Source organism: Leuresthes tenuis, unplaced genomic scaffold, assembly GCF_036924035.1.
Source record: "Leuresthes tenuis unplaced genomic scaffold, fLeuTen1.0.hap1 SCAF_7, whole genome shotgun sequence".
NCBI classification, from domain to species: Eukaryota; Metazoa; Chordata; class Actinopteri; order Atheriniformes; family Atherinopsidae; genus Leuresthes; species Leuresthes tenuis.
In genome coordinates, this window is record NW_027325361.1 from 956,679 (window position 1) to 971,451 (window position 14,773).

Below are 14,773 nucleotides of genomic sequence, written 5' to 3' on the forward strand. Positions count from 1 at the left end.
CAGTCTGACTCTGAGGAATATTTCCTGAACTTATTGATGATTCTCTGATGGAGTTTGGCCCAAAGCGGTGAGCCACGACCCATCCTTGTTGGAGAGGCTGAACCTTTGGTGGAAGCTGCTTTTATACCCAATCCTGACACCCTCACCTGTCAGCAGGTAACCTGCTGCTTGGAGAAGCTCCAGAAGCTGTTGCTGTAGATTCTATAAACTTTCTGTCTTTCTTTGGCTCCAGAACAGCTTTTATGAGTCAGATTCTACTTTTGGTTCTAAATACGATGAAACTGGTCAGTAAAGACTAATTTATTCTATTAATTCTTTCATTTATAGATGATTTCCCCGACAGGATCATCTTCTGGTCTTTACTTTGTTCTACTTTCAAACAGATTATTTATAATTTAGAGATAAAAAAAATAAAATCCCAAGGAAGTGCAACAGCTAACCCAACATGACTTTATTAAGTTAGAGTTAACATGGATTTATTAAAGAAACGTACACAGATGTGAATGAGGATGAACTTCTGCATCCAGCAGCTTCAGGCATGGTGAGACTTTCTCACATTTCATGGTTGGATGGACTTTATTTCTGTCTTTCTTTGGCTCCAGAACAGCTTTCACTGAGTGTTGCTGCAGCAGATTCTGAAAATCATCATTTATTTTTATTTTTTTAGCTAAATAAGGTTGAAAGTAATTAACATAAAAGCAGCCAGAATCATTTCCTGCTAAAATTTGATTTACCTTCTTATTTATTCTCCTTAAATGTAACTGAAGGTGTTATTCTGAAGGTTTAATGTGAAGAAGACGGGGTTTTCTGAAGTGTAATAGCTCTTTTTCTTTAAATTATTAATCTTCTAATCTGGGTTTGTTCTGTAATGAATGGCATTATCTGCTCCCTCATCGTGTCTGTGACTCACCCTCAGGCGACAGCTCAAATGGAGGAGCGTCTGGCCGAGCTGCTCGCCTCCTCCGACCCGGATAAGGTTTGCCCCCTGGCCGACGGCGCCCTGAGCTTCATCCACCACCAGCTGATCGAGCTGTCCAGGGACTGCCTGGAGAAAAGTAGAGAGGACCTCATCACCTCCCGCTACTTCTACGAGCTGCAGGAGAATCTGGAGAAGCTGCTGCAAGACGTGAGTCCGACACACAGAGATGAACCGTGGTGAAAAAGGTTCTGATGGAGACGAAGGAGAGCCGATGTTTACAGTTAAAGGAAATTAAGAAACGAAAAGAGGCAAAAATATTCTGGTTGAATCGTGAAATAAAAAGAAATTCAGCTCATATTTATGTTCCCAGTTTTCCCAGTGCTCCCAGTTTTCCCAGTGCTCCCAGTTTTCCCAGTGCTCCCAGTATTCCCAGTATTCCCAGTGTTCCCCAGTGTTTCCCAGTTTTCCCAGTGATTCCCAGTGTTTCCCAGTATTCCCAGTGTTCCCAGTGATCCCAGTGTTTCCCAGTATTCCCAGTGAGCCCAGTGCTCCCAGTATTCCCAGTTTTCCCAGTGTTTCCCAGTTTTCCCAGTGCTCCCAGTGTTTCCCAGTGTTCCCAGTGTTTCCCAGTATTCCCAGTGAGCCCAGTGCTCCCAGTATTCCCAGTTTTCCCAGTGTTTCCCAGTTTTCCCAGTGCTCCCAGTGCTCCCAGTTTTCCCAGTATTCCCAGTTTTCCCAGTGCTCCCAGCTGATGTGTTTATCTTCCTTCTGCCCAGTTTTCTGCTCATTCCGACTGATTTTTAAGGAAAATTTGATCAGTTCCAGTAAACTGAACGAATAAAAGCGTGAGATTCATTTGAATAATTCTGATGAAGACGTCGGGTCGGCGGCGCCGTCCCGGTTGCGCTCGGTTGATCGTGGAACAACTCACGGCGTGACGCCACCCTTCCTTCACTCATGATTAGTGGTGTGAGGTCACTGGAGGGACCGCGGTGGCGCTCTGATTGGCCGGCGTGTTTACATGGTGGTGACATCTCTATTAGCTCAGTCCTGCAGCGCCCGGGGGCGCCGTTATGACTCCCACCGGCCTCGTGGCGACCTTCTGTTCCACCGGGACACGCAGAGTACCTCTCAATCATAGCCACACACACATGCATCCTCCTGATTTTAATTTCACACCTCAGCGATCTCTGGGGCTGACGGATGACTCTCCCAGACGAGCAGGAGGGCAGGCGGAGGCTTTTGGGGGTGGGCGGGGATTCCAGGGGATTCCTCTGCTTCTGATTGGCTGAGGGGCTCAGGGAGGGGGAGGAGGGGGAAGCCTGTTCGAATGCTTTTGGAGAGTGTGAGGAACTCTGCTCCAGCACATCTGGAGCGGCGTCCCAGCCGAGCAGCCGCTGCAATGCGGCCTGGATGATGACATCACCACTTAGGAAGCGTGAGGCTTTTGTTTGTTTTGGCGCCCGGCGACGTGAGAAGGATGTGAGCCGGTGGACAGAGGTGTGACAGCAGCCACCTGCAGGCGTCCTCTTTGTGGGAGAAATGTACCGCATCTCATGGCAGAGGAGGCTGGAGGAGGAGGAGGTGGAGGAGGTGATGAGGAGGAGCGAGTGGAAGCTGATGGCGTGCTGCTGGGAGGACGAGGAGCAGGAAGACCTTCCAGTTGAGTCCAGCTCTGTTTGCTTCAGAGTTTCTCCTGATCAGTCAGACTCGGGGGCAGCTCGACCCGCTCAGGTTTGGCTCCGACAGGCAGCAGGTTTCAGCTTTAGATTGAATCAGCAGGTTCCAGAGTTCAGTGATCAATAAATAAATCAGTAGATCATCTTCTGATCTGTTCTGGGTGTTTCTGCTCTGCAGCTTTAACTGGTGTCAAGGAAATAAAACTTCAGTCAGAAACGATTATATCAGCTCAGTGAGTTCAGTCCAGAGTCCTGATCAGCTGCATTTCTTCATATTTATCCATAAAATCAGGAAACAGCTGCAGAGATTCACTGAAACATGTTCAAACATGAACATAAACCCAGAATCTGAGTCAGAAACAGAGTTTTTTATCAGTTCTCAGCAGCTTTAAAGTGAATCTCTGCTCTGAGCTCCTTTATTCTCCAACACAGCCTGAACCCTCTGAGACCAGCTTTCTGTCATTTCTTTAAGGAGTCTTCAGGAATAGTTCTCCAGGCTTCTTGAAGGACATCCCAAAGCTCTTCTTTGGATGTGGGCTGCCTTTTGTTCCGTTCTCTGTCAGATGATCCCACACTGCTTCAATAATGTTGAGGTCCGGGCTCTGGGGAGGATTCATCCCTCCATAAGACCTGTTGCCACTGATTTTCAGTCCACTTCTTGTGTCATTTGGCACAGCTCAGCCTTTTCTCCCTGTTTCCCTTCCTTAAGAACGGCTTCTTGACAGCCACCCTTCCATGGAGACCATTTCTGATGAGGCTTGGGCCAACAGTAGATGGATCAGCTGAAGGTCCAGATGCATCTCTCAGGTCCTGTCAGGTCACAGCTGGATTTTTTCCTCTTTCTTAAGGACATCACTTTCAGATCCTGTTCATCTGCTGGAGATAGTTTTTTAGGCCTGACACTTCTTCTTTTGTCCTCCACTTGTCCAGTTTCCTCAAATGTTTTAAGGACACACTGCACACCATGCTGAGATATGCCAAGTTTTCAGCTAATAGCTCTCCTCTCCTTCTCTCCTCTCCTTCTTTCCTTCTTTCTTTCCTCTCCTTCTGTCCTTTCCTTCTTTCCTCTCCTTTGTCCTTCTCTCCTCTCCTCCTCTCCTTCTCTCCTTCTCTCCTCTCCTTCTCTCCTCTCCTTCTCTCCTCTCCTCTCCTCCTCTCCTCTCCTCCTCTCCTTCTCTCCTCTCCTTTTGTCCTCTCCTTCTTTCCTCTCCTTCTTTCCTTCTTTCTTTCCTCTCCTTCTGTCCTTTCCTTCTTTCCTTCTTTCCTCTCCTTCTCTCCTCTCCTTCTGTCCTCTCCTTCTTTCCTTCTTTCCTTTTCTTCTGTCCTCTCCTGCTCTCCTCTCCTCCTCTCCTTCTCTCCTTTGTCCTCTCCTTTCCTCTCCTCTCCTCTCCTTCTCTCCTCTCCTTCTCTCCTCTCCTTCTCTCCTTCTCTCCTCTCCTCCTCTCCTTCTCTCCTCTCCTTCTTTCCTTCTCTCCTCTCCTCCTCTCCTTCTCTCCTTTGTCCTCTCCTTCTCTCCTCTCCTTCTCTCCTCTCCTTTCCTCTCCTCTCCTCTCCTTCTCTCCTCTCCTTTCCTCTCCTCTCCTCTCCTTCTCTCCTCTCCTTCTCTCCTCTCCTTCTCTCCTCCTCTCCTCTCCTCTCCTTCTCTCCTCTCCTCTCCTCTCCTTTCCTTTCCTTTCCTTTCCTTTCCTTTCCTTTCCTTTCCTTCTCTCCTCTCCTCCTCTCCTCAGCATCTTTCTCTCCTTTGTCCTCTCCTTCTCTCCTTTCCTTCTCTCCTTTCCTTCTCTCCTCTCCTCCTCTCCTTCTCTCCTTTGTCCTTCTCTCCTCTCCTTCTCTCCTCAGCATCTTTCTCTCCTTTGTCCTCTCCTTCTCTCCTTTCCTTCTCTCCTTTCCTTCTCTCCTCTCCTCCTCTCCTTCTCTCCTTTGTCCTCTCCTTCTCTCCTCTCCTTCTCTCCTCTCCTTTCCTCTCCTCTCCTCTCCTTCTCTCCTCTCCTTTCCTCTCCTCTCCTCTCCTTCTCTCCTCTCCTTCTCTCCTTCTCTCCTCTCCTCCTCTCCTTCTCTCCTCTCCTTCTTTCCTTCTCTCCTCTCCTCCTCTCCTTCTCTCCTTTGTCCTCTCCTTCTCTCCTCTCCTTCTCTCCTCTCCTTTCCTCTCCTCTCCTCTCCTTCTCTCCTCTCCTTTCCTCTCCTCTCCTCTCCTTCTCTCCTCTCCTTCTCTCCTCTCCTTCTCTCCTCCTCTCCTCTCCTCTCCTTCTCTCCTCTCCTCTCCTTTCCTTTCCTTTCCTTTCCTTTCCTTTCCTTTCCTTTCCTTTCCTTCTCTCCTCTCCTTCTCTCCTCTCCTCCTCTCCTTCTCTCCTCTCCTCTCCTCCTCTCCTTCTCTCCTCTCCTCCTCTCCTTCTCTCCTCTCCTCTCCTCCTCTCCTTCTCTCCTCTCCTCCTCTCCTTCTCTCCTCAGCATCTTTCTCTCCTTTGTCCTTCTCTCCTCTCCTTCTCTCCTCTCCTTTCCTTCTCTCCTCTCCTCCTCTCCTTCTCTCCTCAGCATCTTTCTCTCCTTTGTCCTTGCTTATCGTGTCTTCATCTCTTCCTCGGGTCATGACATCATTACAGAGCTCGCAGGAGGCCGTCTCACCTCTCCTCCTCGTCTTTTATCTCTCCTCCACCTTTGCCTCCCTCTGCCGTCTCGCTCCTCGCCGCCCCTCCATCATCCATCCATGTCATGGCTCTTCGGTGACCTGCCTGGTGGTTACTATGGCAACCTGCATCCAGGCCTTCCTTGCCGTCACCCCAGGGAAACCCTGCCAGACTCCGGCAGGTCACTGGGGGCAGGTGGAGCGCGAGCTCGGCCACAGCTGTGCACATCTGGCTTTAATTGGCTGCCTGAGAGCTCAGGAGCTGAAACTCTCTGTTGATCTTCCTGTTTTTGGGATGATCCACTTTAGAACATCAGATTCTGTGTTTGAAGCAGTCAGACCGAGGCTTTCTGAGCTCCTCGAAATGACCTCAGAGCCCGTCTTCCTGTCACCGTGAGTCCGGTTCAGTTCGACCCGAACGCAGACAGCGGCACCGTTTATCTGACTCTCACGAGCAGAAACGTTCCCAACATGAAGCTGAAGGAAGAGGCCGATGGCGGCGAGACGAAGCTCTGAGGCGTGCGGAGCGGTCATGTGATCGCTTACAAACGAGGCTTCTGGTCGTGTTCATGGAGCGCCGTGCGATGCGGCGGCGTCTGGTTCTCAGATGGCGTTAAACTGATGAGGTCCAAACTAAATCCTGAGTAATAATTAAAAAAAAAAAAGCTGAACAGCAGGGGGCGCCGCTGAGAGGCAGGGGGCGCCGCTGAGAGGCAGGGGGCGCCGCTGAGCGGCAGGTGGCGCCGCTGAGCGGCAGGGGGCGCCGCTGAGAGGCAGGTGGCGCCGCTGAGCAGCAGGGGGCGCCGCTGAGCGGCAGGTGGCGCCGCTGAGAGGCAGGGGGCGCCGCTGAGCAGCAGGGGGCGCCGCTGAGCAGCAGGGGGCGCCACTGACCGCCCGGCGGCTGGAAAATTTAGCTCAAAGATTCAATAAATGAATTAAAATTCTATAAACTGTGACTTAATACCCGAATTTATTCCGTCCTTTACTTTGAAATTATCTTTACTCGTGATTTATTGTCATTTTTTATTGTTTGTTTCTGTTTTATATTGAAAGAGATTCTGTGAACTGATGCTGAAATAATTCTTTATCTCTGATAAACAGTTCCAGATGTTTTTCCCAGATGAAAACAGCTCATTTATGTGACTTTAAACCTGATGTTTTTATATTATTTTTGTTGCTTTTAAAGCATTAATTGAGCCTTTGGTGTATTCCCTGTCAGTCGGTTGCTGGGTTCAGGTTAGAAACAGCTTCTCTTGTGTTTATATCGTTTATATCTGTCAGATTTCACAGATAAATGTCGTGTTATGTTGCTTTTACCTTTTTTAACACCTGCTTAGAAATGTAGCGTTGGGTTAATTACTGCTGCGTCCATTACTCACCTCACGCCGCCTCTCTGATAGATATTTAGAGTGCACGTACGGCACGTGCACACTCCTCCCCTCCAGGTTTCATTACAGTTATAAATAATTCAGGGGCGGGGGTCGCGGGGCCCCTGGGGCCCCTGCGTCTGTCAGGCGAACAGCAGTAAGTCACACAAACTTGCTAATGAACCCACCTCCTCTCTGTTATTCAGCCTGACACAAACATGCATCAGAAAGCATGCAGAAACACACATGCAGCCCCCCGAGAAGGCAGCATGTGGGGGCTTTATAATTGCCCCAGCCCCCGTTTTGCCTCTCTTATTTCCAGGGTAAATTGTTCTGTCTCCACCTGACAGGCTTCATGGCGGCGCCTCCTTCAGTTTCCTCCCAGGTGTCCCTGGAAGGAGTTTTTGTCCCCAGACTTCTTCTTCTGCTTCGTCTGTGAAGGACGAACCTGAGAAGGAGACGTTTCCTGCTCAGCTGAAGTGAATTAGAACATTTCCAGGGATCAGTCCTGAGCCGGTTCCCACTCAGTGGGTTTATGATGAGATTAACTGGAGCTACAGTTGGGTTCTGCTCCTTATCTGAGGGTAATTATCCTTGGATATATGGCGGTGAATGAATGGAATCACTGGCACAAAGCATGTCATACCCCGGTACCATAGGTGGCGCTGTCCCCATTTCAGCTATCGCTAATAGAGCCACTTCCTGTTGAAGCAGGTCATACCCCGGTACCATAGGTGGCGCTGTCCCCATTTCAGCTATCACTAATAGAGCCACTTCCTGTTGAAGCAGGTCATACCCCGGTACAATAGGTGGCGCTGTATAAACTCAGCAGGTTCTTTAATCCGTGTTTGTGCTACAAACAAAGTCAGAAATCACAATCAGTCCCGAGCTCTGATTAAACTCAACTGAAATGAACCGGAGAAAGTTTCTGTTCCGGCTCCAAAGAGCGAGTTAACATTAAGTGGTGAAGTCATCTAAACTAAAGCTGAAGTAACTGATCAATCGATCTATTTCACTATTTCATGCAGCTATCCTGACTTGTAACGGCCAGAATTCAGAAATATTTGCTTTTTTCCTTGACAGTAGTAGTATATGTTTGATATAAACAGGGATTCACAGAAATATCTGCCTAACATCAGTATTTCCTGATATTTGTCGTCTCGAAGGTTTTCGACAACACTGCAAGAAGCTAACAGTCAGAGGGTTTATATGATGAGATTAACTGAAGCTACAGTTGGGTTCTGCTCCTTATCTGAGGGTAATTATCCTCGGATATATGGCGGTGAATGAATGGAATCACTGGCACAAAGCGTGTCATACCCCGGTACCATAGGTGGCGCTGTCCCCATTTCAGCTATCGCTAATAGAGCCACTTCCTGTTGGCGTCTTCACCGCCAACAGCAACAAACTCAGGCATTCAGAAAGATGGAGAACGCAGAGCGAGATGAAGCTGCGTCCCTCTCCATCTGTGATGAGCTGGTTATGGAACAGAGATGCACAACGTTCTCCATCGCGTTGTTTCTTTCTTTCTGACAACAGGAATATCGTCTCCTTCCACTTCCTGGGAAAAAATCTGGAGCATGCTCAGAACGCTCGATCCGATCGGATGGAGTTATCTCAGGTCTTAATCCGATCCGTTTATAGTCAGATTAAGGCGTCTCCATGAGCTGAATAACTCAGTCTTATTGTGATTCAGCCTTTAATCCGATCCGATGGCGCTCCTGTAGCCGCACTGACTTCTAAAGACAGAGATGTAAATTATTCCCTGTGTTCTGTGTCTGTTTTCAGGCTCATGAGCGCTCAGAGAGCGTCGAAGTGACCTTCGTCACGCAGCTGGTCAAGAAGCTGATGATCATCATCGCCCGGCCGGCCCGCCTCCTGGAGTGTTTGGTAAGAAAAAAGGACCCCGGTTCAGTCCCTCCCACCTCATCCATCTGATTCAGATCCAGCTGATTCAGATCCAGCTGATTCAGATCCAGCTGATTCAGATCCAGCTGATTTAGATTCAGCTGATTTAGATCCAGCTGATTCAGATCCAGCTGATTTAGATCCAGCTGATTTAGATTCAGCTGATTTAGATCCAGCTGATTCAGATCCAGCTGATTTAGATCCAGCTGATTCAGATCCAGCTGATTTAGATCCAGCTGATTTGGATTCAGCTGATTTAGATCCAGCTGATTCAGATCCAGCTGATTTAGATCCAGCTGATTTAGATTCAGCTGATTTAGATCCAGCTGATTTAGATCCAGCTGATTTAGATCCAGCTGATTCAGATCCAGCTGATTTAGATCCAGCGGATTCAGATTCAGCTGATTTAGATCCAGCTGATTCAGATTCAGCTGATTCAGATCCAGCTGATTCAGATTCAGCTGATTCAGATTCAGCTGATTTAGATTCAGCTGATTTAGATCCAGCTGATTCAGATCCAGCTGATTCAGATCCAGCTGATTCAGATCCAGCTGATTCAGATTCAGCTGATTTAGATTCAGCTGATTCAGATCCAGCTGATTCAGATTCAGCTGATTCAGATTCAGCTGATTTAGATTCAGCTGATTTAGATCCAGCTGATTCAGATCCAGCTGATTTAGATCCAGCTGATTTAGATCCAGCTGATTTAGATCCAGCTGATTCAGATCCAGCTGATTCAGATCCAGCTGATTCAGATCCAGCTAATTCAGATTCAGCTGATTCAGATTCAGCTGATTCAGATCCAGCTGATTCAGATCCAGCTGATTCAGATTCAGCTGATTCAGATTCAGCTGATTCAGATCCAGCTGATTCAGATTCAGCTGATTCAGATTCAGCTGATTCAGATCCAGCTGATTCAGATCCAGCTAATTCAGATTCAGCTGATTCAGATTCAGCTGATTCAGATCCAGCTGATTCAGATCCAGCTGATTCAGATTCAGCTGATTCAGATTCAGCTGATTCAGATCCAGCTGATTCAAATGTAACATTTGGCTCATTTACAGGCTTCGTGTGGGAATATTAAATCATTCTGATGTACACACAGTTAATTCAGTGGTTCATGAAGAAGGAAGCGGAGAATTAAGAGAATAAAGGAGCTCAGACCAGAGATTCACTTTAAAGCTGCTGAGAACTGATAAAAAACTCTGTTTCTGCCTCAGATTCTGGGTTTATGTTCATGTTTGAACATGTTTCAGTGAATCTCTGCAGCTGCTTCCTGTTTTTATGTGTGAGTAACTTAGGGAGCTGGATCAGGACTCTGTGATGTGTTTGAACCATTCTCCTCCTCCTCCTCTTCTGCAGGAGTTTGATCCTGAGGAGTTTTACCACCTGCTGGAAGCAGCTGAAGGACATGCAAAGGAAGGCCAGGGCATCAAATCCGACATCCCCCGATACATCATCAGCCAGCTCGGTCTCACCAGGGACCCTCTGGAGGGTAAAGCACCAAATATTCCTCTTTTTCTGGTTCAATCTTTCGAATCTTGTGCGGTTCGGTCCGTGATCGGTTCTGTCTCTCTGCAGAAATGACCCAGCTGAGCAGCTATGACAGCGGGAACCCAGAAACCCCCGAGACTGACGATTCAGTCGATGTGAGTTCAGGCTTCAGTGCAGAAGCTGTCATCGTCTCAGAGGGAGGCCTGACGCGAGCTTTCTTCTTCTGCTGTGTTTCAGAGTCGAGGCTCCGCTGTGCCAGCAGCGCCGCCGCAGGCTAAGACCAAAACCCCTCGAGAGGAAGACTTTGAAAACATAAAGCTCATCAGTAACGGAGCCTACGGGTACGGCAGCTTCCCTTAGCTCCATCTCTCACCAGCTGAGCTCCTCTGTAACCCTTCTCCTCTCGCACAGGGCCGTCTATCTCGTACGGCACAAGGAGACCAGGCAGCGGTTCGCCATGAAGAAGATCAACAAGCAGAACCTGATCCTGAGGAACCAGATCCAGCAGGCCTTCGTGGAGCGGGACATCCTCACCTTCGCCGAGAACCCATTTGTTGTCTCCATGTTCTGCTCGTTCGAGACCAGGAGGCACCTCTGCATGGTGATGGAGTACGTGGAGGGTAAGATGTCTGAGCAGAACCTGAGCAGAACCTGGAAGAACTGGTCCATGCATTCATCTTTAGTCGGGTTGATTATTGTAAAAGCATCTTTAAAAAGTCAGTCAGACACCTGCAGCTCATCCAGAACTCAGCTGCTGGAGTCCTACTGAGACCAAAGAAGTGGAGCAGCTCAGTCCAGCTGTGAGGTCTTTCCACCGGCTGCCGGTCCATCAGAGGATAGACTTTAAAGTTCTGATGCCGGTCCATCAGAGGATAGACTTTAAAGTTCTGCTGCCGGTCCATCAGAGGATAGACTTTAAGGTTCTGATGCTGGTCCATCAGAGGATAGACTTTAAAGTTCTGATGCCGGTCCATCAGAGGATAGACTTTAAAGTTCTGATGCCGGTCCATCAGAGGATAGACTTTAAGGTTCTGATGCTGGTCCATCAGAGGATAGACTTTAAAGTTCTGATGCTGGTCTATAAAGCTCTGAATGGACCAAAATGCATCAGAGACCTCCTGACCCACTATGAACCTCCCAGACCCCTCAGGTCATCTGGATCCGGTTCTTTATCAGTTCCCAGAGTCAGAACCAGACCTGGAGAAGCTGCATTCAGCTTCTATGCTCCACATGTCTGGAACAAACTCCCAGAAAGCCTCAGATCAGCTGAAACTCTCAGGATTTAAGTCCATTTCTATCTATTTTCAGCTGCTTTTGAATAAGCTTGAGTTTCAAAACGGAATCAGATTTTATCCATTGTTCTTTCTTTTCCTTAAATTTTAAATCGTGCTTTTATTTCTTCTGTTTTAATGTCTCTGTGAAGCGCTTTGAATCCCCTTGTGCTGTAAAATAAACTCGCCTTGCTTTAGCGGCGGCGTTGTGGTCGCTGCGCTGCTTTCTCTGATGTTCTGACTGCGGCCTGCAGGTGGAGACTGCGCCACGCTGCTGAAGAACATCGGCGCCCTGCCGGTCGACATGGCGCGCATGTACTTCGCTGAGACCGTTCTCGCCTTGGAGTATCTTCACAATTACGGCATCGTGCACAGAGACCTTAAACCTGACAAGTAAGACTCACCCACACAGCAGCGTGGTGGTTGGCGCTGCTCCTCCCGACGCTCACGGCTCTGATTTGTCCCGTTCAGTCTTCTCATCACGTCCCTGGGACACATCAAGCTGACGGACTTCGGCCTCTCAAAGATCGGCCTGATGAGCTTGACCACGAACCTGTACGAGGGTCACATCGAGAAGGACACCAGGGAGTTCCTGGATAAGCAGGTCTGCGGCACGCCGGAGTACATCGCCCCCGAGGTGATCCTGCGGCAGGGCTACGGGAAGCCGGTGGACTGGTGGGCGATGGGAGTCATCCTGTACCAGTTCCTGGTGGGCTGCGCTCCTTTCTTCGGAGACACCACAGAGGAGCTGTTCGGTCAGGTCATCAGCGGTGAGTCGATGAGACGCCATCAGACGCCATCAGAGGCGCTTCTGATTCGTTTCAGTTTGTTTCCTGCAGTTTCAGGTGAGAGAAAATCTCTTTCTTTGGAGGTTATTTTCCAGCTGGGAACCGTCAGCTGCCTCTGAGCCGCTGTGTTCAAGGGTCGTTGGAAACACCAGTTTCTTCTTTTTTCCTTTATCGTCTCATTCCAGCAGTCAGTGTTGGGTGTTTCAGGGCCGGGGGGGGGGCATCCATCTGTCTTTTCCCACCTATCCCAGTCTGGATTACAGGTGAAGAGAAGCCAGCCGACCTCCTTTTTCACAGCTACCTCCTCCAGCTCCTCCAGAGAGCTGTAATCTCCTGCTGGTTGGACCTCCCCTGAAGGCATCCTGGCAGAATATTTAAACCCCACCGAGGGGAAGTTCCTCGGCCTTCAGAGGAAGCTCTCATCAGCTGCTTATCTTCTCGGTCTCGTTCTTTTGGTCGGTACCAACAGCTCATGACCCACAACAAAGCCCTCTGACACTTAAAGGCTCATTTCACTCTGAATCTCTCTGAAAAGAAGCATTTTATCTGATAGAATAATTACAAACCCTCACAGGAGCAGGATGGACATTTTTTAATCATTTTACAGGAAATTAAAGACTCCAAAAGTTGTTTTTTTAACAGAATTTAAGTAAATTCAACCAATATGACGCCAGACCACATGACCCCCGCTCGCTGTTAGCTAAACGCTCGCTGTTAGCTAAACGCTCGCTGTTAGCTAAACGCTCGCTGTTAGCTAAACGCTCGCTGTTAGCTAAACGCTCGCTGTTAGCTAAATGCTCGCTGTTAGCTAAACGCTCGCTGTTAGCTAAACGCTCACACTGTGGTTTTTCTGCTTTGTTTTGAGCATAAAAGTCCTAAGTGGGCTCATTTCCTACAGTTCTCATTCATCTTTGTGTCATTTGCTGCTCATTCGGGCTAAATTTATTCAGCTCAAAGGCCAGAGACGTTGCCCGATGCCGGGTCGTGAAGTGAGGCGCTACTTCTGCTCGTCTGATTGGAGGAAGAAGCACTGAAATGGCGAGCGTTGCCTTTAATGAAGAAGACTTTTTACTTTCTCATCCGTCTTGAGACACAGTGACCAAAAGACAGAGAACTCAAAAGAATCGTAGTTTTTGTGTTACTCTTCTTCTCTTTCTTCTGGAATTCACCTGCGTTTTCTTCCTCTTCATTCCCTCAGATGTGAGGGCGAGTCAGAGAGGTCAGGGAAGGGTCAGAGAGGTCAGGGTCAGAGAGGTCAGGGGAAGGGTCAGAGAGGTCAGGGTCAGAGAGGTCGGGGTCAGAGAGGTCAGGGGAAGGGTCAGGGTCAGAGAGGTCAGGGAAGGGTCGGGGTCAGGGAAGGGTCAGAGAGGTCAGGGAAGGGTCGGGGTCAGGGAAGGGTCAGGTTAGGGTCAGAGAGGTCAGGGGAAGGGTCAGGGTCAGAGAGGTCAGGGAAGGGTCAGAGAGGTCAGGGAAGGGTCGGGGTCAGGGAAGGGTCAGAGAGGTCAGGGAAGGGTCGGGGTCAGGGGAAAGGTCAGACCGGTCAGGGTCAGAGAGGTCAGGGTCGGGGGAAAGGTCAGGGAAGGGTCAGAGAGGTCAGGGAAGGGTCAGAGAGGTCAGGGAAGGGTCAGGGAAAGGTCAGGGAAGGGTTGGTCGTCTTTATATTCCTGTTACAGTCTGGGATGATGGACAAGGTGCTGCAGATACTGTCGGCATCAGGTGGGGGGGGCAGAGAGGGCTCTGAGGAGCTGAGGAACTCACAGGAAGTGAAAGTAAAGCAAGATGTGTTTGTTTGTTTGTGTTAGATGAGATCATCTGGCCGGAGGAGGATGAAGCTCTGCCTCACGAGGCTCAGGACCTCATCACAAAGCTGCTCCGACAGAATCCTCTGGAAAGACTGGGAACAGGTAACTAAACTCTGAATAAAAACAGGTTCAAGTGCTACAGAAATGCATTAATCTGACTAATAATCTGACAAATAAGACTGACTGAGACAGATTTAACACTAAAGTTTGTGTTTTACAACCTTTGAATAAAAGAATTAAAGTAAAATAAAAGAATGGTCACCATCATTGAAGATGGAGGGAAAGTCAGTTTGTTTGTTCGTTAGTTTGTTTGTTCGTTAGTTAGTTTGTTCGTTAGTTAGTTAGTTCAATAGTTTCACCTCCTCTGTCTTTTCTGACAGCTTGAATTATTCGAGAACATCTCTGAGTCTCACTTCCATCCACAGTCCATTATTATTTTATCTCTTTAGGTGTTACTGATGCTTTACCTCTCTGGATGGAAATCCGATTCCACCTTCTGTTGTTAACCAGCTCTGTGATCCTCCTCCTTTACTGTTAGCGCTCTGTCTGCAGTCTCTGTCTGCCCGGATAGTCTTAAAGCTGAGCAGAGAGCTGTTAGAGTTGTTCCTGCAGCCAGGTCCAGGATTCCACCATCTGTTGCTAACCAGCTCTGTGATCCTCCTCCTTTACTGTTAGCGCTCTGTCTGCAGTCTCTGTCTGCCCGGATAGTCTTAAAGCTGAGCAGAGAGCTGTTAGAGTTGTTCCTGCAGCCAGGTCCAGGATTCCACCATCTGTTGTTAACCAGCTCTGTGATCCTCCTCCTTTACTGTTAGCGCTCTGTCTGCAGTCTCTGTCTGCCCGGATAGTCTTAAAGCTGAGCAGAGAGCTGTTAGAGTTGTTCCTGCAGCCAGGTCCAGGATTCCACCATCTGTTGTTAACCAGC

General features: G+C 48.7%; 1 protein-coding gene across 4 annotated transcripts in view; it reads left to right on the top strand.

Annotated features, from left to right (window-relative positions):
* Positions 1-14,773, top strand: part of mast2 (microtubule associated serine/threonine kinase 2) — a 154,701-nt gene that overhangs the window by 128,420 nt on the left and 11,508 nt on the right. For all 4 annotated transcript variants that reach the window (XM_072388825.1, XM_072388826.1, XM_072388827.1 and 1 more), the window contains 9 exons: positions 917-1,126; positions 8,377-8,478; positions 9,859-9,991; positions 10,078-10,145; positions 10,228-10,331; positions 10,402-10,610; positions 11,516-11,654; positions 11,733-12,031; positions 13,852-13,953. In XM_072388825.1, the coding sequence (XP_072244926.1) occupies positions 917-1,126; positions 8,377-8,478; positions 9,859-9,991; positions 10,078-10,145; positions 10,228-10,331; positions 10,402-10,610; positions 11,516-11,654; positions 11,733-12,031; positions 13,852-13,953 (1,366 nt within the window). The remainder of the gene's footprint in view (positions 1-916; positions 1,127-8,376; positions 8,479-9,858; positions 9,992-10,077; positions 10,146-10,227; positions 10,332-10,401; positions 10,611-11,515; positions 11,655-11,732; positions 12,032-13,851; positions 13,954-14,773) is intronic.